Genomic DNA, 17,599 nt, shown 5'->3' on the forward strand with positions numbered 1-17,599 from the left:
TAAGTAACTCTGCTTCGCTCCCAATCAGCCAGCAACAAAGTCACCCGAGAACTGATTCGGCAGGTAAACTTCTGATCTACATAAGCTAGCTACCTATGTCAATTAGTTTTAATTATATCCAGAATAAAAGACCTGCGAACATGAGGTTTTTCTGCAGCCTTTGTTTTCTGTAAGAAATTCTCATTTCTCTTGGCAAGAGCTCTGCTGAATTGCAATACAAGTAATGAGCAATCAGCAAAAATAAATATTGTTTTGTAAATGCATTGAGGTATGTTCAGCAAAGTTGATTAAGGGAAGGCTAATCAAACAAACATCAATATTTAAGACAGCAGAAGGGCTTGAACATTCTACAGTTGTTTTACAAAAAAAAATTTAAAAAATCCAAGTATTTCCTCTGGCAGCAATTCCTTTCTAAAACCAGAAAACCACACCTCAACCCATCCTCCCTCCAGCCCTCAGTTTTACAGTTCTTCCTCAGAAGAAGGCAAGGGTGAAGAAAGATTTCACTGAGTTTTCCTCCATTATTTTGTCCACCTCTAACATCTGTAATCTTGTCCAAGCCTTGTAGCTGGCTAAAACCAGCTGTACTCATTTTGATGTCTCTTCAAGTAGCAGCATGCACTGATTCTTGGGATGGAGAGCCTTGTGACCTCCTGAACTCACTACTCACCTTTTCAGCTTGGCTCTCATTCAATGCAGGTGTTGGTTTTGTTTGGTTGGGGTTTTTTAACAAATACTTAGTTAATTTGTGATTCAGCTCTAAAACCAGCTGAATATCAGGCTCTGCAAATTAATTACATCTGCAGTTACCACTCTGAAGCCCCCCAGTCACTAGCAGGACCTCACCACTTCAAGTGTATTTGGGTCTCATTAGCTTAACATGTCAACATCCCCTGCCTTCCAGTAGCATAGGCTCCAGAGCCTTTAAAGGCGTAAAAGTAAGTGCTTCTTGCTTCTCGCTGAGAACATATTGGACTGAAGGTGAGGATGAATACAAAGAAAAGTGCCAGAAGATGCCTTTTTCACAGCAATTTTATTAATTTCCTATGCAAATCCCAATGGTGAGCCCTGCTGTATACAGTAAGCAACTAAAATTGAAGTTACAATAAAACTCACCTATGACACTGCAGGAAAAAGGAAAGCACAGACTGGGGCAGATAAGAAATTGTTTGGCCAAACCCCTAAATGGGTAAAGACAGGTACTTCAGTCTACATCAGGTTTTAACGGCATTTTAGAATCTGGCCCTCAACTTTGGTTGCTGGCCTGCTAAGGAGGAAACCACCTTTAGAAGACTTGAAATTGTGGGCATTTTCCTCAAGGACCCATTCAGATGGCGCTGGCTGAACGGAGGCAAAACCAGTAACCATCAGTCCTTTAGTGACACCAAATCACCGCTCTGGAAACCAGCGTAGAAATTCACAGAGCAACTGCTTTCATTTCTCTTATTAACTAGTACAGCAATTTATTCTTGTGAATAATGAACCTTAACACTGGTCCTTTATAAACACGTCCCAAACCAGTCACAATTTACCTCTAGCTGTCCCATAACAATTGCTGATAAATGGGCCATGTTGCCAAAAGAAGTGTAAAAATGCAAACAGTTTGGGTTCTTTACAGTAACTGCTACCTAGCTGCCTATATTAATTGAGAGAGTGAGCACATTATATAAGGAGATTAGACCATGTCATATTTACAGCCTCAGTGTCCCCAGCGACAGAAATTGCTCAGCTGTTACTGTCAGTGCCTTCTTCAAACAGGAACCCTGCTGACAAGATGATGAATTCAGAACATCGTTGCCAATTAATGATTTGTAGGCAGAAGGGATTTCAATAGTTCCCATATGTTTGTGAGGGTGACTGGGATTTACATCACCTCTAATAAGAGAGTGTAGTCTGCTCTGCCCAGACATGACACTAGAACTTGGAAAATGTCATCTTTGCAGAAGAAATTTTAATAAAGCTAGGCTCGTCTGGGTTGAAAATGTTTCCCAAAGTGTGGTCACTAATAACCTGCTTACGCCTCAGTGAAAGCAAGCAGGCAGACCGCTTACAAGATACACCCAAGTGATTTACAAGCCAAAGGTCAGAAGTTATTTAGGTGTTTGTCAAAGCTACACTGCAGAGTGCCAAGACCATCGTCAGGTCAACGAGGAACATGGAGTGCATTTCCTATACACCAGTCAGGCTGTGAAGGGGGGGGGGGGGGGGGGGGGAAAAAAAAGCATTTATAAGCACATAGGACCTTTCTTGGTGTTACTTATTCCGCTTATGGGCTGCACAGTTTAACTTTACTGTCCTAGAAAAAAAACTCATTCTTGTAAATATAACAATATCCAAACTGGAAAGCATTTTACTCACACAGGGTTTCAGCGTGAATTCCAAACCCACTGAAGGCAGATCTCCTGAATGGCCTAAGGCTGAATGTCTCTTATCAACTGAGCATCTTGGAGCCAACCAGCAGGAAAGGTTTGGCATGATGACCCGGGTTAAACACAGGACATCCAAATGGGGCCCTCAAACAGACTTTGTCATAGGCACTCGGATCCCAAGGTCCCATTGATTTGGTGAGGGAATTTAGGGCTTTCCTACAAGTGAGAATTATGGGCTTTAACAGTTCTAGAACAACTAAAGTGATAAACTCCTGCCCTGGTTGTAGGCTGTAGGTGAAGTACTAAAGTAGTTTATGCAGATATGCATTATGACAGAAGAACAAGGGTACGTCTCCACAAAGCATCTTTACACTTCCAAACTACGATCACAGTCCTGCTCAACACAGTCATAAATTGCAGGGCCAGACAATGTCCTCTCAAATGACTAAGAAAAATAAATTTCAAAACACAACCCACACCCCAAAATGGAAAGCAGAATCTCAAATCACTCAGGTCTTCTGAAAGCACACCCCAGATTGCTATCTCAGCACTGCCAGAGACCCAACGGCTCCACAGGCATCGCAAGCTCTTCAAAGATAGTCTCAGGTTTCTAGTTTAAACCAGTACAGTTTTTTCAGGGGTTTTTTTGGTGTTTTGGTTGTTTGGTTTTGAGATCCTTAAGAGTGCTTTGAGACACCCCATGCTGAGGGCAGGATTTGAAAGGTGACTAATGGATGTACCCCTTTCCTCCAAAAATTGTTACAGGTGACTGAAGTCCGTGTCTAGACATAGCACCAAACCAGTGCATGTTATTCTGGGACATGGTATTTTTAGCCATAATAAAGCAGATCCTTGCTGATCTGACACACACTCCTCATCTGTGACAGTCTAGATTTCCTCAGCTTGGGCTAATGCTGATCGTAGCTCTCCTTGTGCAGTATCAAACATCAAGTCAGCCTCTTCTTCCCCCCTAAATGGAAGAAGTATCTTTATTGGCACAGGAAAAGCAAAACCAAGTCAGATTTTGCTATATTGACTACATCTGCAGAAAAAGGAGACTATCCTGGTCAAAAAGTATACTCCACATGATGTTTAGAGGTTTCTCCAAAAACAAACATACCTATATTTTCTTTTCAAGTCAACCCTTGACTTGAAGAGACTTAAACTATGGAATCTTCAGGGGCACGGTGTGTGACCGAGGACTGAAGGATCAAGGCCACAGTTTGCTTTGGATATGCACTCCTCTATCCTTTGCACCAACACTATGAACACCAGTAACAAATGTCTGGAGCAAGATGAAGAGAAAATGCAACACCAGCTTCAGTTGGAGCAGAATCCCTCTGCCTTCCCCACAGGTTATCTGTTACCAAGTGGCTGCAAGTACAAGGCAATTAAGATGGGATCGATGACCAACATATAATTTTGCAAAGAAACAAACTGCATGGAAATCCTTTGTTTCTTTCCCCTTCTCTTTTATGTCCAAATTGGTTTTAAGCTACTTGTTACATAATTACAATGGAAGGGTAAATTTTATAAACAAGCATGTAATACAGCAAACCATAAAATGAGCTTATACACTCTCAGAGTATGTTGCACTTCTTTAAAAGTATTCTTTTTTAAGTCTTGAGCTTCAGATACCCTAGATCTCTTGCACAAGACCCTTGATGATTCAGGAGACCTATCCTGACCAGCAGCTTAGGAACCTCAGCCAGCTACTTGTGTGAAAACTTCAGCATATACGAAAGCATTTTTATCAGTGGGGCTTTAGGTTTAACTCTGAACACCTGAGCAGCTTTGTATTAAACTAATTAGCGAAGAGGAGAATCAGTAACTCGCACAACATCAAATTCCCACACACACCCCCATAGAGTGACAGAGAGAGAAAAACATACTCTTTTAAATACAAAACCAAAATGCATCTTGCATCAGGAGATTAACTTCAAACATTCCCCGGTACAGTCCAGAAGAAAGAAACCAAGCTTCTAGAATTCATAAGGAAACCTTGACACTGAGCAAAAAAAGCCTTAAATAACAGGTAAGATTGCAATCACCTCATGGAGCCAACAGTTCAGCGCTCCAGAGGTAATAGTGGCATGCCAGGTTCTCCTTGTCCACAGCCCTGTAAGCACCAGAAAGACCCATTCACAGGTGTCAAGTCCCACTACATCCAGCCAAGGCCGGCCTCTTCATGTTGTCACTGTTGTTCAAAGGACCTCAGTGGAAGCGAGAACCCGACCCACCATTGTCAACTCAACCAAGCATGAAGGACATGGAAAAGAAGAAAGCCAAGACCACACATCGCCTTGGCAGCCTCAGCACGGCACCATCCCTGCAAACCCTTACCTTGGCAGGTGTTGTTCTTCTCCTCGTACCCTGCCTTGCACAAGCACTTCCCGATGGGCACCAGCCATTCCCCCTCAGCACTGCAGTGCATCTTCGGCGCCTCATCAGTCACTGAGTGGTTGACACAGATGCCCGACACCTCTAGCAGCTGCGAGGAATCTGCTCCTGTGATGGTGTCAGGAAAGCGGGCCAGGTTGCGGATCACCGATGGGCATTTCTTGTAGTACACACGCACAGAGACCAGGGCGATGCAAGCACCCACATCCTGGAAAGCGAGGTAAAATCCCTTTTTCGTTAAAGGCCCAACATCTCTCACCTCTGTGTTTAGCTTCATAACTCTGTCGCCAAGGTCTAACTCTGTGAAGCTCTCATCAGCAGCGATGGTATCAATCTTGATGTACTGGTTTTCTTTGATGTTCCTCCCATCTTCATCATCTGATTCAAAATAATACATGTTAAAAGTCTCTTTGCAAGTCCCAAGTCCTCCTGGAAGGCTGTTACAGTCCCTCAAGGTGAATTTGAGCTCAATGAAGATGCGGGATGCCCCTTCATTAGAGATCCAGCTGGTCAGAAGCCAGTTGTTCTGATTCTGTTCCATTACCTTGCATACTTGGTATGTGTGTATCGGAGCGTAGTTTTCATCCACCTCACCAATTTCTTCCCACTGTATAAAAAGGAGAAGCATTACTTTTTTAAAAAGTTACAGCTCCTGCAAAATCTAAGCTTTCCTATCTAAGAGCACCTTGGGCTTCAGAGGTTCAAGAGGACTTTTAGGGGGAAAAAATGTTTTAAATGGCAAAGTTTTCCATACTAGAGGCTTGATACATTCCTGATAAAGTAGATATAGGACCCTTTAGAAATATAAAAGGATGCTAGCTAAAACCTTTTGTTTCAGACATTTCAGAAGTAGGAAAACATACTGCTGGGTTTGTCCACTAGTACTTTGTTAGGGAACAAAAAAAAAAAAAAAAGCAGATGGGGCCATGAGTTGGCCTTTTCCAATGCAACCACATAGGAAAAAAGCTATTTACAGTCCGTCTGTCCCTGCTCCCCCAGGCTCCTTTCTACCACATCCTCAAATTGCCCAGTGCAATGAGGATGACCACATTTCTGCAAGCTATTCTGCCCCACCAAACAGCCTGCCAGAAAAATCAGCAGAGTGATGTATGAAATAAATGGGCCTTCGCCCTCCCCAGGTGTGCTAGTCAGAGGAGTTCCTGCTCCTGCAAAGAAAAGATTACTTCCAGTAAAGGGTAGAGGGATCTGCAAATCTTGAGCTGTTTGTGTGCTACACAGGTTATGCAGAGCTCCAGATAACTATTCACAGCTGTTTGTGGGAATTGTAGCACCTGTTTTTACGTTTTATTTTGGCCACACTCTGAAGTGCATCACTTCGAAGAAATGCTTTTTCCTGAGCCAGCACACCACAGTTAGTAGCACTGCAACAGTGCCTACAATAGAGACACAACATCAGTGTTTCCTCTCTGCTTTTGACAACTGTAGTATCACATTAAGAGATTAGATTAACCCATGTAAGTACACCAAAGAACTTGGGAGAACCAGTGATGATTTCAGTTTTGTTCCCTTCTACTTTTGACCTGCTCATCTGCAAGGCCTTAATTCCCAAAGCCTCTTCCATCCTCTGTTCAGCATTGCTGCCCACAGAACAAAGGAAACGCACAGAGCATAATTTAAAGGTGCTCCAGTACAAGGTAATAGCTATATTCCAAGCTGCATATCTTCTGAGGCCAAAGGCCAATTTTTTTCATTGGAAATACTGCCCGAGATGAAGTTGAGAGCCTTCTCAACCCCAGATGCCATTGCTGCAGAGCTGACAGGGAACACCCTCAGAGTCAACATAATGATGAAGTTTTTTTAAGGGAAATGCTGTTCTTAAATTTGAAATTAAAATGGCAGCAACGAGTGTCATGGAAACATAACCTGATGCTACAATCCAAAACGAGTTACACCACCAGCAGAAAAGCATTTCCTCTCCTCCCTGACCTGGGATGTGAAAGTGGGGACTTCTGCAATTTCAGCAAGACACACTCACCACGATGCACAGAGTTCACATGTACCACCAGTATTCCTGAGTGAGGAACCTAACCTGAGGGCATTTTTGTCATGGTAAGCAATATTTTCATTTCTAAACCCTTTTCACGTCCCTGGCCTTAAACAGGCCATGAGCTCACTGTGATTAACATGTACTTGTCACTTTGCCCTTCCTGCTAGTGCTGGAGTTAGCTGGAGATAGGCCTGCAGCAAAAGCTAGGCAGATCCATGCAGGATTCACACCTAACTTTGAGGAGAGGCAATTAACAGTTACAAAGAGTAGAGCCATTGAGAAAACACACAGGAAAAGCATGCAAGATAGCACAAACCTGCAGCTAGCTTCTCTATGTTCCACTAAATAGGGTAGGTTTAGGTATATGAATTAAAAGCAGGAAAGCACCATTTTTCAACTACTGTGATTAATTTAAGTACTAAATATGCTTCCAAGTGGATTCATTTAACATGACTATATAAATGCGAAGTCTCTCCCCAACCCGAATCAGCCTGGGGGACAGGCGAGCACATCCCAATATAGCCCAGGAAAGACCTTAATGACTTTAAACCTTTGGTTTTTCTGGCTGAAGGTCAGAGGATCACTCGAACAATCACACACGTCAACAGCAGATATGGATAAGTGTTAACCTCCAGCAAGAGCTGGTAAAAAGCATTTGAGGGCTGGAAATTGCTCAGACCAGGTTTAGCTAGTGGGGATGTGTATGGATTACCACAAGGTATACAGTGTAACTCCGTACAACAGTTAGGGAGCATCTCGTGTATTTCTTTCAAAGAAGTGTGACTGTGATATTGCAGTAGTATCATTAGTGGCCTAACTTGAAGGCATATTGAAAAACATCACTCCTCTTTTTTAATACTTGCCAGATCAATTTTCAAAGACCATCATGCTCTCCAGAATTACAAAGTTAAGCTCAATTCCATCACTAATTCGGGACTTGTTAGTGGGAATGACTATAAGAAAGCTCATTTTTTCAAAAACTCAGTCCTGTGATTCTAATGGTTGCTTTCATGCACCGAGAGCACTTCCTCTGAGGAGGAAGGTCCAAGCATACATACAGCATAGAGTCTTATCTCAGCTGCAAGAAATGGCATATGACCTAACATCTCAGGCTTCAGGATACGCTGCATTTCCAGCACTGCACCCCGGAGCAGAGCAAGTCCTGCCATCAAACCTAAAGCAATCATCAGAGAGCAAGAGGAAAGGGAGGTGCTAATGAGCTAAGGCTGCTTATCTCTGTATAATCCTCAAGGGAAAGCCAACCAGATTTTATCAGAGCAGCCACTATTGTGCAAAATATCTGCTCTGTTATTTAATCCCATCTTCTTCTCTTCTATCTGCATGTAGGAGTGCACTATTTCCTTCTCTTCAGCTGGATCTGCCTCCCCCCAGAGACTGCAGGCAGCCTGCCACCCTTCTGCTTTTACATCCCTCCACAAGAAGGGGGTAGCGGCAAGAGCCCCAGCACCTTCTGCCTCGTCCCAGCTTCCCAATCACCACAGACCTCAGACAAGTATTTCAATGGACAAAGGAATACAAACTAGAGGATGAAACGCAGCGCCTTACAGCTGATGAAAAAGAAAACTCACCACATTAAAGAGACAGCATCTAGCTGAAAATATTGGCATGAAAAAAAATTAAGTACAACTTAAAAACTGTGCAATATTATAATTCCTCTGTGCAGCACATAATTTTGAGATATAAATCAACCCCATCTGCAGGATTAAAACAAAAATGCAACCATTAATTTGGTGCTAAATGTTTTCTCTACGTCTTTAATAGCTTAAGAAGGAAAACACAAATGAATTTCAATAGCCTGATGTTAAATCATTTGTAGAAGACCTATTTCTGAATTAGAAATTTCCAGTACACTACTGCTGGCGAGTTAACAGAAGCTAAAGACTGCACTCAGCTCCATCAATAGGAAGCATGCAATTCATGCAGGCTGTCTGCCTATAGAAAGGCCAAAGATATCATACATCTAACTAAAAATATAAGAGCTAAAAAAGCATTCAGTGGAGCAGCCTTGGGTTAAATGGACAATTTTAAAACACATTCACCAGCTGTCTGTTACTCAGGCTTGTTTCTAATCTCTGGGATTCCAGAACTGCAATTTGCTACCACAGCACACCAAAAGGCTGCTGCCCCAAAAACAAATACTGACAGTGGGGATGAAAATTTCAGAGCTTTTGTTTATTTGGTTTTTGGGTGTGCATTTTTTTTCCCCACAAGGAGAATTTTTTTACTGGTCTTCAGTAACTCACTCGCTTTAGCAGCCACTAAAGGTGGTGTGGAAATTTCAAGCCTCTTTCCTAATTCCACACATCCTAGCACTGCTGAAAGAGAAATTAGGCATTTAGCAAAATCCTCTGAATCTTAAGAGGGAAAGGGAGCTTAAGAGCATTAAGCAAAGGGGTTCCTAAGACTTACCTGGAACCTACCCAGCAGGACTCCCTCCCTCGAAGGACTGTGCAACCTGCCTCTCTTCCTACTACCTATTTCACAAGCTCCCTGGGTACAAAAAGCCTCATCCTCTCCCATTTCATTTCCCAATGCACTACGTGGAGCTCTGCAACGTATGCGTGTTAATTCAGGTACCTGCGGGCAAAGATGTAAAGTTGAAAAAGGATTTATGCATTTTCACCTTTTTTTCTTTTGGAGAAAGGCAAGCCTGGCACAGATCTCAGATCCCAGGCTTTGAATGTGTAGAAGAAGCATCTGAGATACTCCACACGCTTTGCCCACAGACAGAGGAGGGTAATTTTACCCCAAAATCCTGCTGTCAAATCCAGCACGAGCACACACTGGTGCAGAGGAGAGCACAGTGTGGGGCTATGCAATCCCTATGCAAAGTTAAAAGGGGAGACCTGCCGCCCTTCCAGAAGGGCAGACCAGCCCAGCATTAAGCTCTGCTATTTATCCTGCCTTTCATCCTGGTAATATTTGGCCAGTTTCTTCGATTTCCTTTTATGCAGCTGATGTTAAGACCTGGCTGCCAATCAATAGCCTCCAGCTCAGCTCCCACACACGTTCCCTCCCACTACTCAACTTGATCTTGCAACCTGCTCTTTCCATCCCTTTGCTGCTCTCCTCCCATCACAAAAACCAAAAACTTGGGTTTATTTGGGGTTTTTTTTTTAGCTGCCTGCTAGCTTTCCACCTGTTATTGTGTTACAAAGTTAAAGCAAGTAAGAAGCAGCAGGCTCTCCTCTGCACAGTTTCAGTGACTTCAGTAAGGTCACATAAGGCTAAGTCTCTAGTGAAAGCCAGGCAGAGCACTACGCATCTTTTTTTCCTGCACTGCAGAAGGTTTTGCAGGGCTGTGCTAGCTGTAAAATTAGGCTGTGTCACCATCTTACCTGTTGCAAAACACCACTTACAGATATGCCAGTCCTAAAATTCAACTACTTCAAAGCCTGCCACCAATATTGCCAATTTCATCAACATGCCCTGCGATGCATGGCTTGCTCAGATTTTCAGCTCTGGAGCCATATGATTAAAGGAGAGTCTTTGCTTTTGCTGGGGGTGTTTCAGTCTTCATTAAAAGAAAAAGTGTTTTGCTTGCTCAAAGAACAAGGTACACAAAATAGAAAGTACCCAAAAGTCACCTTATTTGTAACCCCCTCTAAAGTGATGCTGACCCCAGGATTGGCAGAAGCAAAACAGTTCTGTTTTGAACACCGGCATTGGCAAGAAGTATATATATAACCTATATGACCTACCAATCGTGGCAGAGTCCACCAGCATCTGATGGAGCACTTCGGAAGCCTGGTCCCCTCTCACAGCAAGGCACAATGATCCAAACCACTCTCAAGCAGAAAAAAAATGCAGTAACCTGACACAGTGCTGCCAACTTTCCAAGTCTGCTCTTCCCAATGGAGGAGCAGTGCCAGGAGCAGAGCAGAGACATGGCAAACAGCTCAAGATCTACAGGATAAATGGTGCCCACTACATGCCACCTCCAGACAGAATAGAAGGCAAAATGGCTTTGCCCAGCTCTCTTCCACCACTGCCAGGCCACTGGATCCCGTTTTAAACAGAGCTCTTGGGCAACAATTTTTAAGCATTTGTGCCAGTGTGACAGCTCAGGCTTAAAGTTCAAATTCTGCTTCAGGGCAGGATGCTTGCTCACTAGGACAGCCTCGCAGAAGCCCCCCCCCTGCCCTGCACTAACCAGACAATGGAAGGACACCAACTGCCACATGACTTTTTCCAGTAAATCACAAATTTGAAATAAAAATAATCAGGAAATCAGAGCAATTCATTCACTTGGATCAAGTTAGGAAAGGAGGGGAGGTGATGGGGGGGACGATGGGGGAAATCAGTAAAGGGGAAAACAGCAATTTTGACAGCCTCCCAAACCATGTGTTCACCATCTTCTCTTCCTGAATTTAAGCAAAATAGAGGGCAGGAAAAAAAAGAAATTAATATGAAAACTGTTCTAGAGTAACCCAAACTAGTTCTTTCAACCTCAAACACACTTTTTTAATTTCAGCTACCAAAACAAGAACAACAAAAAACCCAAACTTCTTACTTGTACAAACTTTTCCTTTCCAATACCAACATCCACTTTTATAATGCAAAAAGTGAAGAGATTCCTCCACAGCCTCAGACTGGTTTATTTTGGGGGGGGGAGGGGGGGGGAGGGGGGTGGAGCTCATTTTAAGGGCAGGAGCCAGTGTCAAAAGGAAACTGCAGTGAATTCAATACAAACAATATTCAGCCCAGTGTTTGTTAAAACCTTTAAATAACAGAAGCAGTTGTAACTGCCCCAGATCTTACCATTTCCATACATCTGATACTCCCCCCACCCGAGGCTCAAGACTCATTTGGATGGCAATTTTACAACTGAGACATTTATGTATAAAGACATATATTCCTACTGACAGCAGTTACTAGTCAAGCAAAAAACATAATGGATAACAGACACAGAGGATAGAGAGGATCTGATTAGTCTTCCAACTCAGGCAGAAATCTGGTCTAATGAAATTAATTTAAAAAGCTGAGTTTCCAAAGAAGGAACTTAACATTTTCTGGTGGTTTGGCACATTCCCCTCAATTCATCCAACTAGGAAAATAAATAAAAATAAATAATACCACCACAACTTTTTGGCTACACTTCTGATTTTACTACTGGATTGCAGTTTTCTGCTGTTTCCTACAATGCCACTCTACTCTGGCCACTAAGCTGCACAGTCCAGTTAACACAGCCTCAGAACATCCTGAAGTTAATTACCTGAAGTAAATGAGAGTTTCCTCACTCATTACAGGAGATTTCCCAGCCAGAACCTAAGGATCATTTTTCATAAACTAAAACATAAGTGGGGGAAATAAATTGCAAAGATGTATGAACTCAAAGTTTAAAGCATCTTTGAGACATGCCACATCTGACTAGTGAACTTATTTCTCCATCTCTATATTAACCAAACACTCACATATTCCCTGCTATCCCACATATGATACTGACCTAGGACAAAGCAGACTTAAAAAGTCACTTCCATTACCAGCCCACACCCCTGAAAAAAGAGCAAATTCACTCTGCAGCAACATTAAAGGAACAGCCAGACATGTGCTTCTGAATGACCTCTTTCAACATGTGGGCAGCAGAGGTGTTGAGGAGAAAAAGGGCCTTACTCCATGTTAAAGGCTACTCACCACTGCATCAATATTTAACAAGGCTCAATTTCACTTGATGTCAAGGTTTTATGTACTGCTTTGCACTGTGAGAGGGCAGGAGGGGGATTAGCGAAGATGGGGCAATGACTAATGTTTCATCTCCACGATAAAACAGAACTACCCCAGAAATGAGTTGGGTGAATGTTCACAGCACCCTCATGGTCCACCCCAACTCCATGCTGCCAAATGCACACTCCAATACCGAGAACAACTCATCATCAGTAATCAGCTTTAAAAAAAAAATTAAAAAAATGCAATTTTTAGAAGTGAGAATGTAAGCATCTGGGTGGATACTTCTGTATCTTACAGTGTTTTGAATCTTTTTAATTCCACTTGGGGTCAAGCTTTCAAAGTGCTGTGCGCAATCAGGACTGCTAGAAATCCTCCTCCTCCATGAAGTACTAAGTAAGGTTCTCACACAGTCACACTGCTTGGAGCTGAGGGAAAACATCAAACAGGAAAGATGCATGCTGAAACTCTGAGACTAAGCATGACTGCTCCTCTCAAGAAGTGCTAGATGTGAAGACATATTAGTCTCACCTAAAGTTAGATGGAGAACTTCATAATCATCAGCTCCTGTTTAAACATTTGAATTTGCTACTTGAACGATTCTTCAACATTCTTTTACAGTTGTAATACACATGCAAAGTTTGCTGCCACACCTTCTATTTCTGCAGCGGGCTGTGCAGGAGACTTCTCAGTAAAACTCCCTTGGTGTAATATAATGCAAAAGTTTTGACAATTCCTGGATTGCTCTGCACTTCTGACAAGAAACAATGCAAATTTCTGTAAAGCTGAGATAGCATCTCAAAACACAATCAGTAATTTGCTAAACCAAGTGCCACCCAAGCAAGCCTGTAAGAAAGAAGAGCAATTAAAACCTTAAAAATTTGCAGTACATGCTTATGATGAAATATATTACCTGTTCAGAGACCTGCACAATTCAAGCTGTTGAAAAATGAAGAAACATCAGGACAAAGTCACCTATTCAGTGCTGCACACCAAGATGCAATGGAAAAAAAATGAAAATGGGACACAAGTTTTGCTCAGACTTTGATCATTTGCATGATCAGTGAAAGATGTCAGGACCAGAATCCAAATGGAAGGAGAATGCAGCTGAAGGTTAGTGCAACTAAAACGAAAAGGAGCATCAGGCCCTCTCCAGCATGCCTAATCAGAGACTGCTCTGACCCCTTCCCAGAACAAAGCAATGCGTTATTTGCAAACCCAACTCCTCTCCTCCTTTTTTTTTTTTTTTTTTTTAAGCTTTGAAATTCTCTGTGCATCTGGATTAAAACATCCATTTCAAACCACAGTCCAGCAATTGAGGGTAAGACAATGGAGATGAGCATGAAAGAGGCAATGAAGAAACACAATACCATTAAATCATTTTTCACTGCTTAATGTAACACTCATTGCAGAACAATTTAACAAATGCCATAACAAACAGCGTTGACACCACATGGTTTAACACTGGAAGACTGACAGAGCCAGATTTTCAGAAGGACTCACAGTATGACATACATTCTAGGTTTACAACCAAACGCTTGGATTTTCAAAGCTTTTGGGATACTGCTCACATTACTCAACATCTGACGATACCAAGAGGTTCACAGAACAATTTTCAAAGGCAGCAAGAAAGGAAGATTTCCTTGTTATTTTAACGTTGTTCTAATATTTAAATAAATCAAAATTTACTTGGGCTTCTGTTTACTACAATTGGAATAAAACAAAGCATCTGGCTTATTTAATACACACAACCGTGAAAATTTGCAAAAAATATTCTAAATCTCTAATCTTTATCATTGTCACCGACTATCTATAATTTCGTGGAAGCAAGGAAACATTTTTCAAGAGTTTCCAGTAAGAAAGAAAAAATACTTGATCAAAAAGTACATTTAATGAAAATAAAACAGGTTAAACTTCTTGCTTTTCTAATATTTCAGTTAAAGTGATACAATTATCAATGTGCTGCGTTAGCAAAGCCTAACCTCTCTGGCATACACCAAATTTGACTAGATTATAGACAGCCCATACACCTTATCAGATCCTCCAGCAAATGCACTGTTTTGCCCCTGCTCCCTGATCTCTCATCTACCCAAAGCTTTTCATAGAGATAATATTACATTCATGACTTAGGCCTTGACAACTGCACCCATAAATCAATTTTAAATCTTGCATTAATCATCTTTCTGTAATCAGTGGCTATTCAGCACAAATTTACATCTCATTTCTGTTGGCCAAACAGCCACATTAGAGCTTTGAAGCTTATTCAGGCTTAAATGATTATATTCCCCTAATAAACACTGAAGTCCTCTCAGTCCAGCCGCTGTGAGCTGCATTAATGACACGCCGCGGCAGCAGGGGCCATGTGAAACCAGCCTTGTGCAATGCTACGAGCAGCAGCCCCCACGCCAAACATATTTTTTGCATTTCCAATACCCTCAGACAGAAGAAACGAGAAGGCTGCTCTGCCTGTGCAGACCCTCTTATGGGAACTGGCGTGCACAGCAGGCACATACACCATGCAGTTTATTGCACCTCCTCCTAACAGCTCCATTTGCCACCTCTTGAATACATGAGGTTACCAGTAAGAAAACCGAAACCCAGATTTTCTGATTCCCTACATGCTGAGCACCTTACAACTGTCACCAAAACCAAAGCAAGCTGTTGAAGCTGAACCCTGTAGAAAATCCACTTTTCCCATTTGTCAGACAGCTGTAACTTTGTTCACAGCACCACCAAATTGCATCTTAGCATACTTTTCTTTGATCACCTTAGAATTAGGCATTACATTTTTAATGTCTGACTACAATTTTTTCCTGGTTTTTGGGTTGCTCTCACTGCTTTATGCGACAGACTATCACTTACACAGGATTACAGTAAGCAGATAAAACGTGATCAGTTCGGGGCGGATTTTGCATGTGCTTGCCTGCATTCCCTATAGTGAAGCAATCTATCCTGATTGAACAAAGAATAATTATTTAATTAAAGATCCTCAGCAGGCCTACATTATTAAACCAGCATAAAAAGCCTCACATTGATTGTATATTCACTTTCAGTTAAGGTCTGAATCAGTATGCTAAGATCTAAAAATGAATGAACAGAATGAGTTTATGACTATTGTTAAGTACTTACCCACTATAGGTAATAAATTATACATGTGGATGCTTGTTACACTTATTCCACAACACAATGAAACTTTTAGTTACTTTTTATTCTATGGGATTTAATTCCCACTGCATCAGGCTTATGTTGCTATTTAAATATGGCACCAGAATTACAAGGATGTGAATCTGTCAGACAGAGATGCAACCTGGACCTCGATGTTTCTTTAAATCTGGAATTGAAGAAACACAGATGTGCTGCTTATTTGTGATTGATGTACTATATCCTAACCATCTCAGAAAAGATACATTTCTGGAGAGGTTTCATACTTCATCAGCTATTTTTCCTCACCTGCAACCTCCTGCTACTCCACACTCTCTTGTGGCTTCTGACAACCACTGAAGAACCAATGGAATATCAACATGCCACAGCTAGGAAAGCAAATACAATCATGTGCTAAATACTGAGCTGAGATGTCTGCAGTGCAAAAATAAATGCTGCTTCAGCAACCAGCTGTGATAATGCAAAGTCTATGAAAGCTGCTTAAGTTTTCAGAAGAAACTGAAAAATTTCAAATTAGTTTACCTCTTGGTTAGGTAAATATGTGTTACCTTGACAGTAATACTACAACACCTACATGAGGAGAAAATTTCTGTTATTAGATTGCTTTTCATGTCACCAACAAAAGTTCCAGGAATTGAAATTAAACACTTTTGAAGAGAAGGTAAGATAACTTTGTTATTGTAAGGGGCAGGGGGAGGGCAGGGAGCGTAATCAACCATAGGGAGAACTTGCACAGGAGTCTAACCTCCATCATTTGAAACCTTCAAGGGAGATCTGAAGAAGTTTCAGAAGAAAAGATCTGCTCAGGCAGCCTAGCCCATGGTGAGCCACGTGTATCCATCACCAAAGCAAAGTGCCTTAAAGCTAGCACCAACAGGCCTATGCCAAGTGGGAGTAGAGACTGAATATATAGGTATTAAAGGTTCATTTATGTTCCTCTCACCAGGTTACAACAAGGGTCTGTTCCACGCCCAAGTCCCTGAGGCACAGAGGGGAAGAACACTGAAATGCTGAGGACATACAGTTCCTCAGAGGAAAAACTATCACAAAAATTTGAAACAAAAAAATGCAGTAGTTGGTCTATTGTTAGGTCTTTGCCTGCTCAGTTAAGCTACAAGCTCATACTGCTGTTATTTTCCATCCAGGGTACACTGGAATTAACAGTGGGTTAGAAGCTGAAGCTGTAGAGTAGAAGGAGTAGCTAAAAATACAGACATGGGAAGGGGCTATGTTTCTTTTAAGAGGAAAGAGATTGCCATCAACCAACCCTTCCTCCAGCAGTCCAAGACTCAGGTTAAGCTGGGCAATGAAGAGAAGTGCACAGAGCCACAGCCTGTCCATCCCAGGTAGCGGCGGACCCGTTGGGTTCGGCCACCCCAAACACTCCGATCTGCTGTAGCGCACAGCTCCAGCCTTCAGTGTTTCCTTTCAGTGCTTCTTGTCCCCTACCAGCCCAGGGCCCGTCAGAAAACCACAAGCAAGGACCTCCCTTGGACTTGCATATGGAAAAGACACTTTCACAGCAGGCCCATCACTGAATGCAAGCTTCTCGCAGTATTGTGCAGCTTATGGACATAACAGCTGAAATGCAGCAACAGCGTTTTACTGCTAGGCAAGATAATCCTCATCTGTAGCCTGAACTTGCGCTAAAAAAAGTTCTAAATAATCTTCAGGAGTCCCCAGAAGGCACTGCTCAGCACAGAAACTACAGATGATTATTTATCCAACCCTCTTCTAGGCCTTACGCTCACTCTACAAAATGAATGGATGGATTGACCACTTCACACATACATGAAATTACAAACCCAGTTTCATCATTATTTAGCAGTTAGACCATGAAATCAATCCCCTTTCAAACTTTGTCTCTTCAGCTTCAGACTCTTTCAGTGAAACTGGATGTGTGTTTCACAAAGTGTTGAAGTTTGAAAGGAAAAGGCTGAACAAATGCACTTTAAAAAATAAATTAAAAGTACAA

General features: G+C 42.0%; 1 protein-coding gene across 16 annotated transcripts in view; it reads right to left on the reverse strand.

The window, feature by feature from the left end:
• The window catches only part of EPHA5 (EPH receptor A5), a 201,098-nt gene that overhangs the window by 150,708 nt on the left and 32,791 nt on the right, over positions 1-17,599 (reverse strand). For all 16 annotated transcript variants that reach the window (XM_049815034.1, XM_049815033.1, XM_049815029.1 and 13 more), the window contains exon 3: positions 4,713-5,376. In XM_049815034.1, the coding sequence (XP_049670991.1) occupies positions 4,713-5,376 (664 nt within the window). The remainder of the gene's footprint in view (positions 1-4,712; positions 5,377-17,599) is intronic.

The sequence above is a fragment of the Accipiter gentilis genome, chromosome 12 (genome assembly GCF_929443795.1).
Source record: "Accipiter gentilis chromosome 12, bAccGen1.1, whole genome shotgun sequence".
In the NCBI taxonomy this organism is placed as follows: domain Eukaryota; kingdom Metazoa; phylum Chordata; class Aves; order Accipitriformes; family Accipitridae; genus Astur; species Astur gentilis.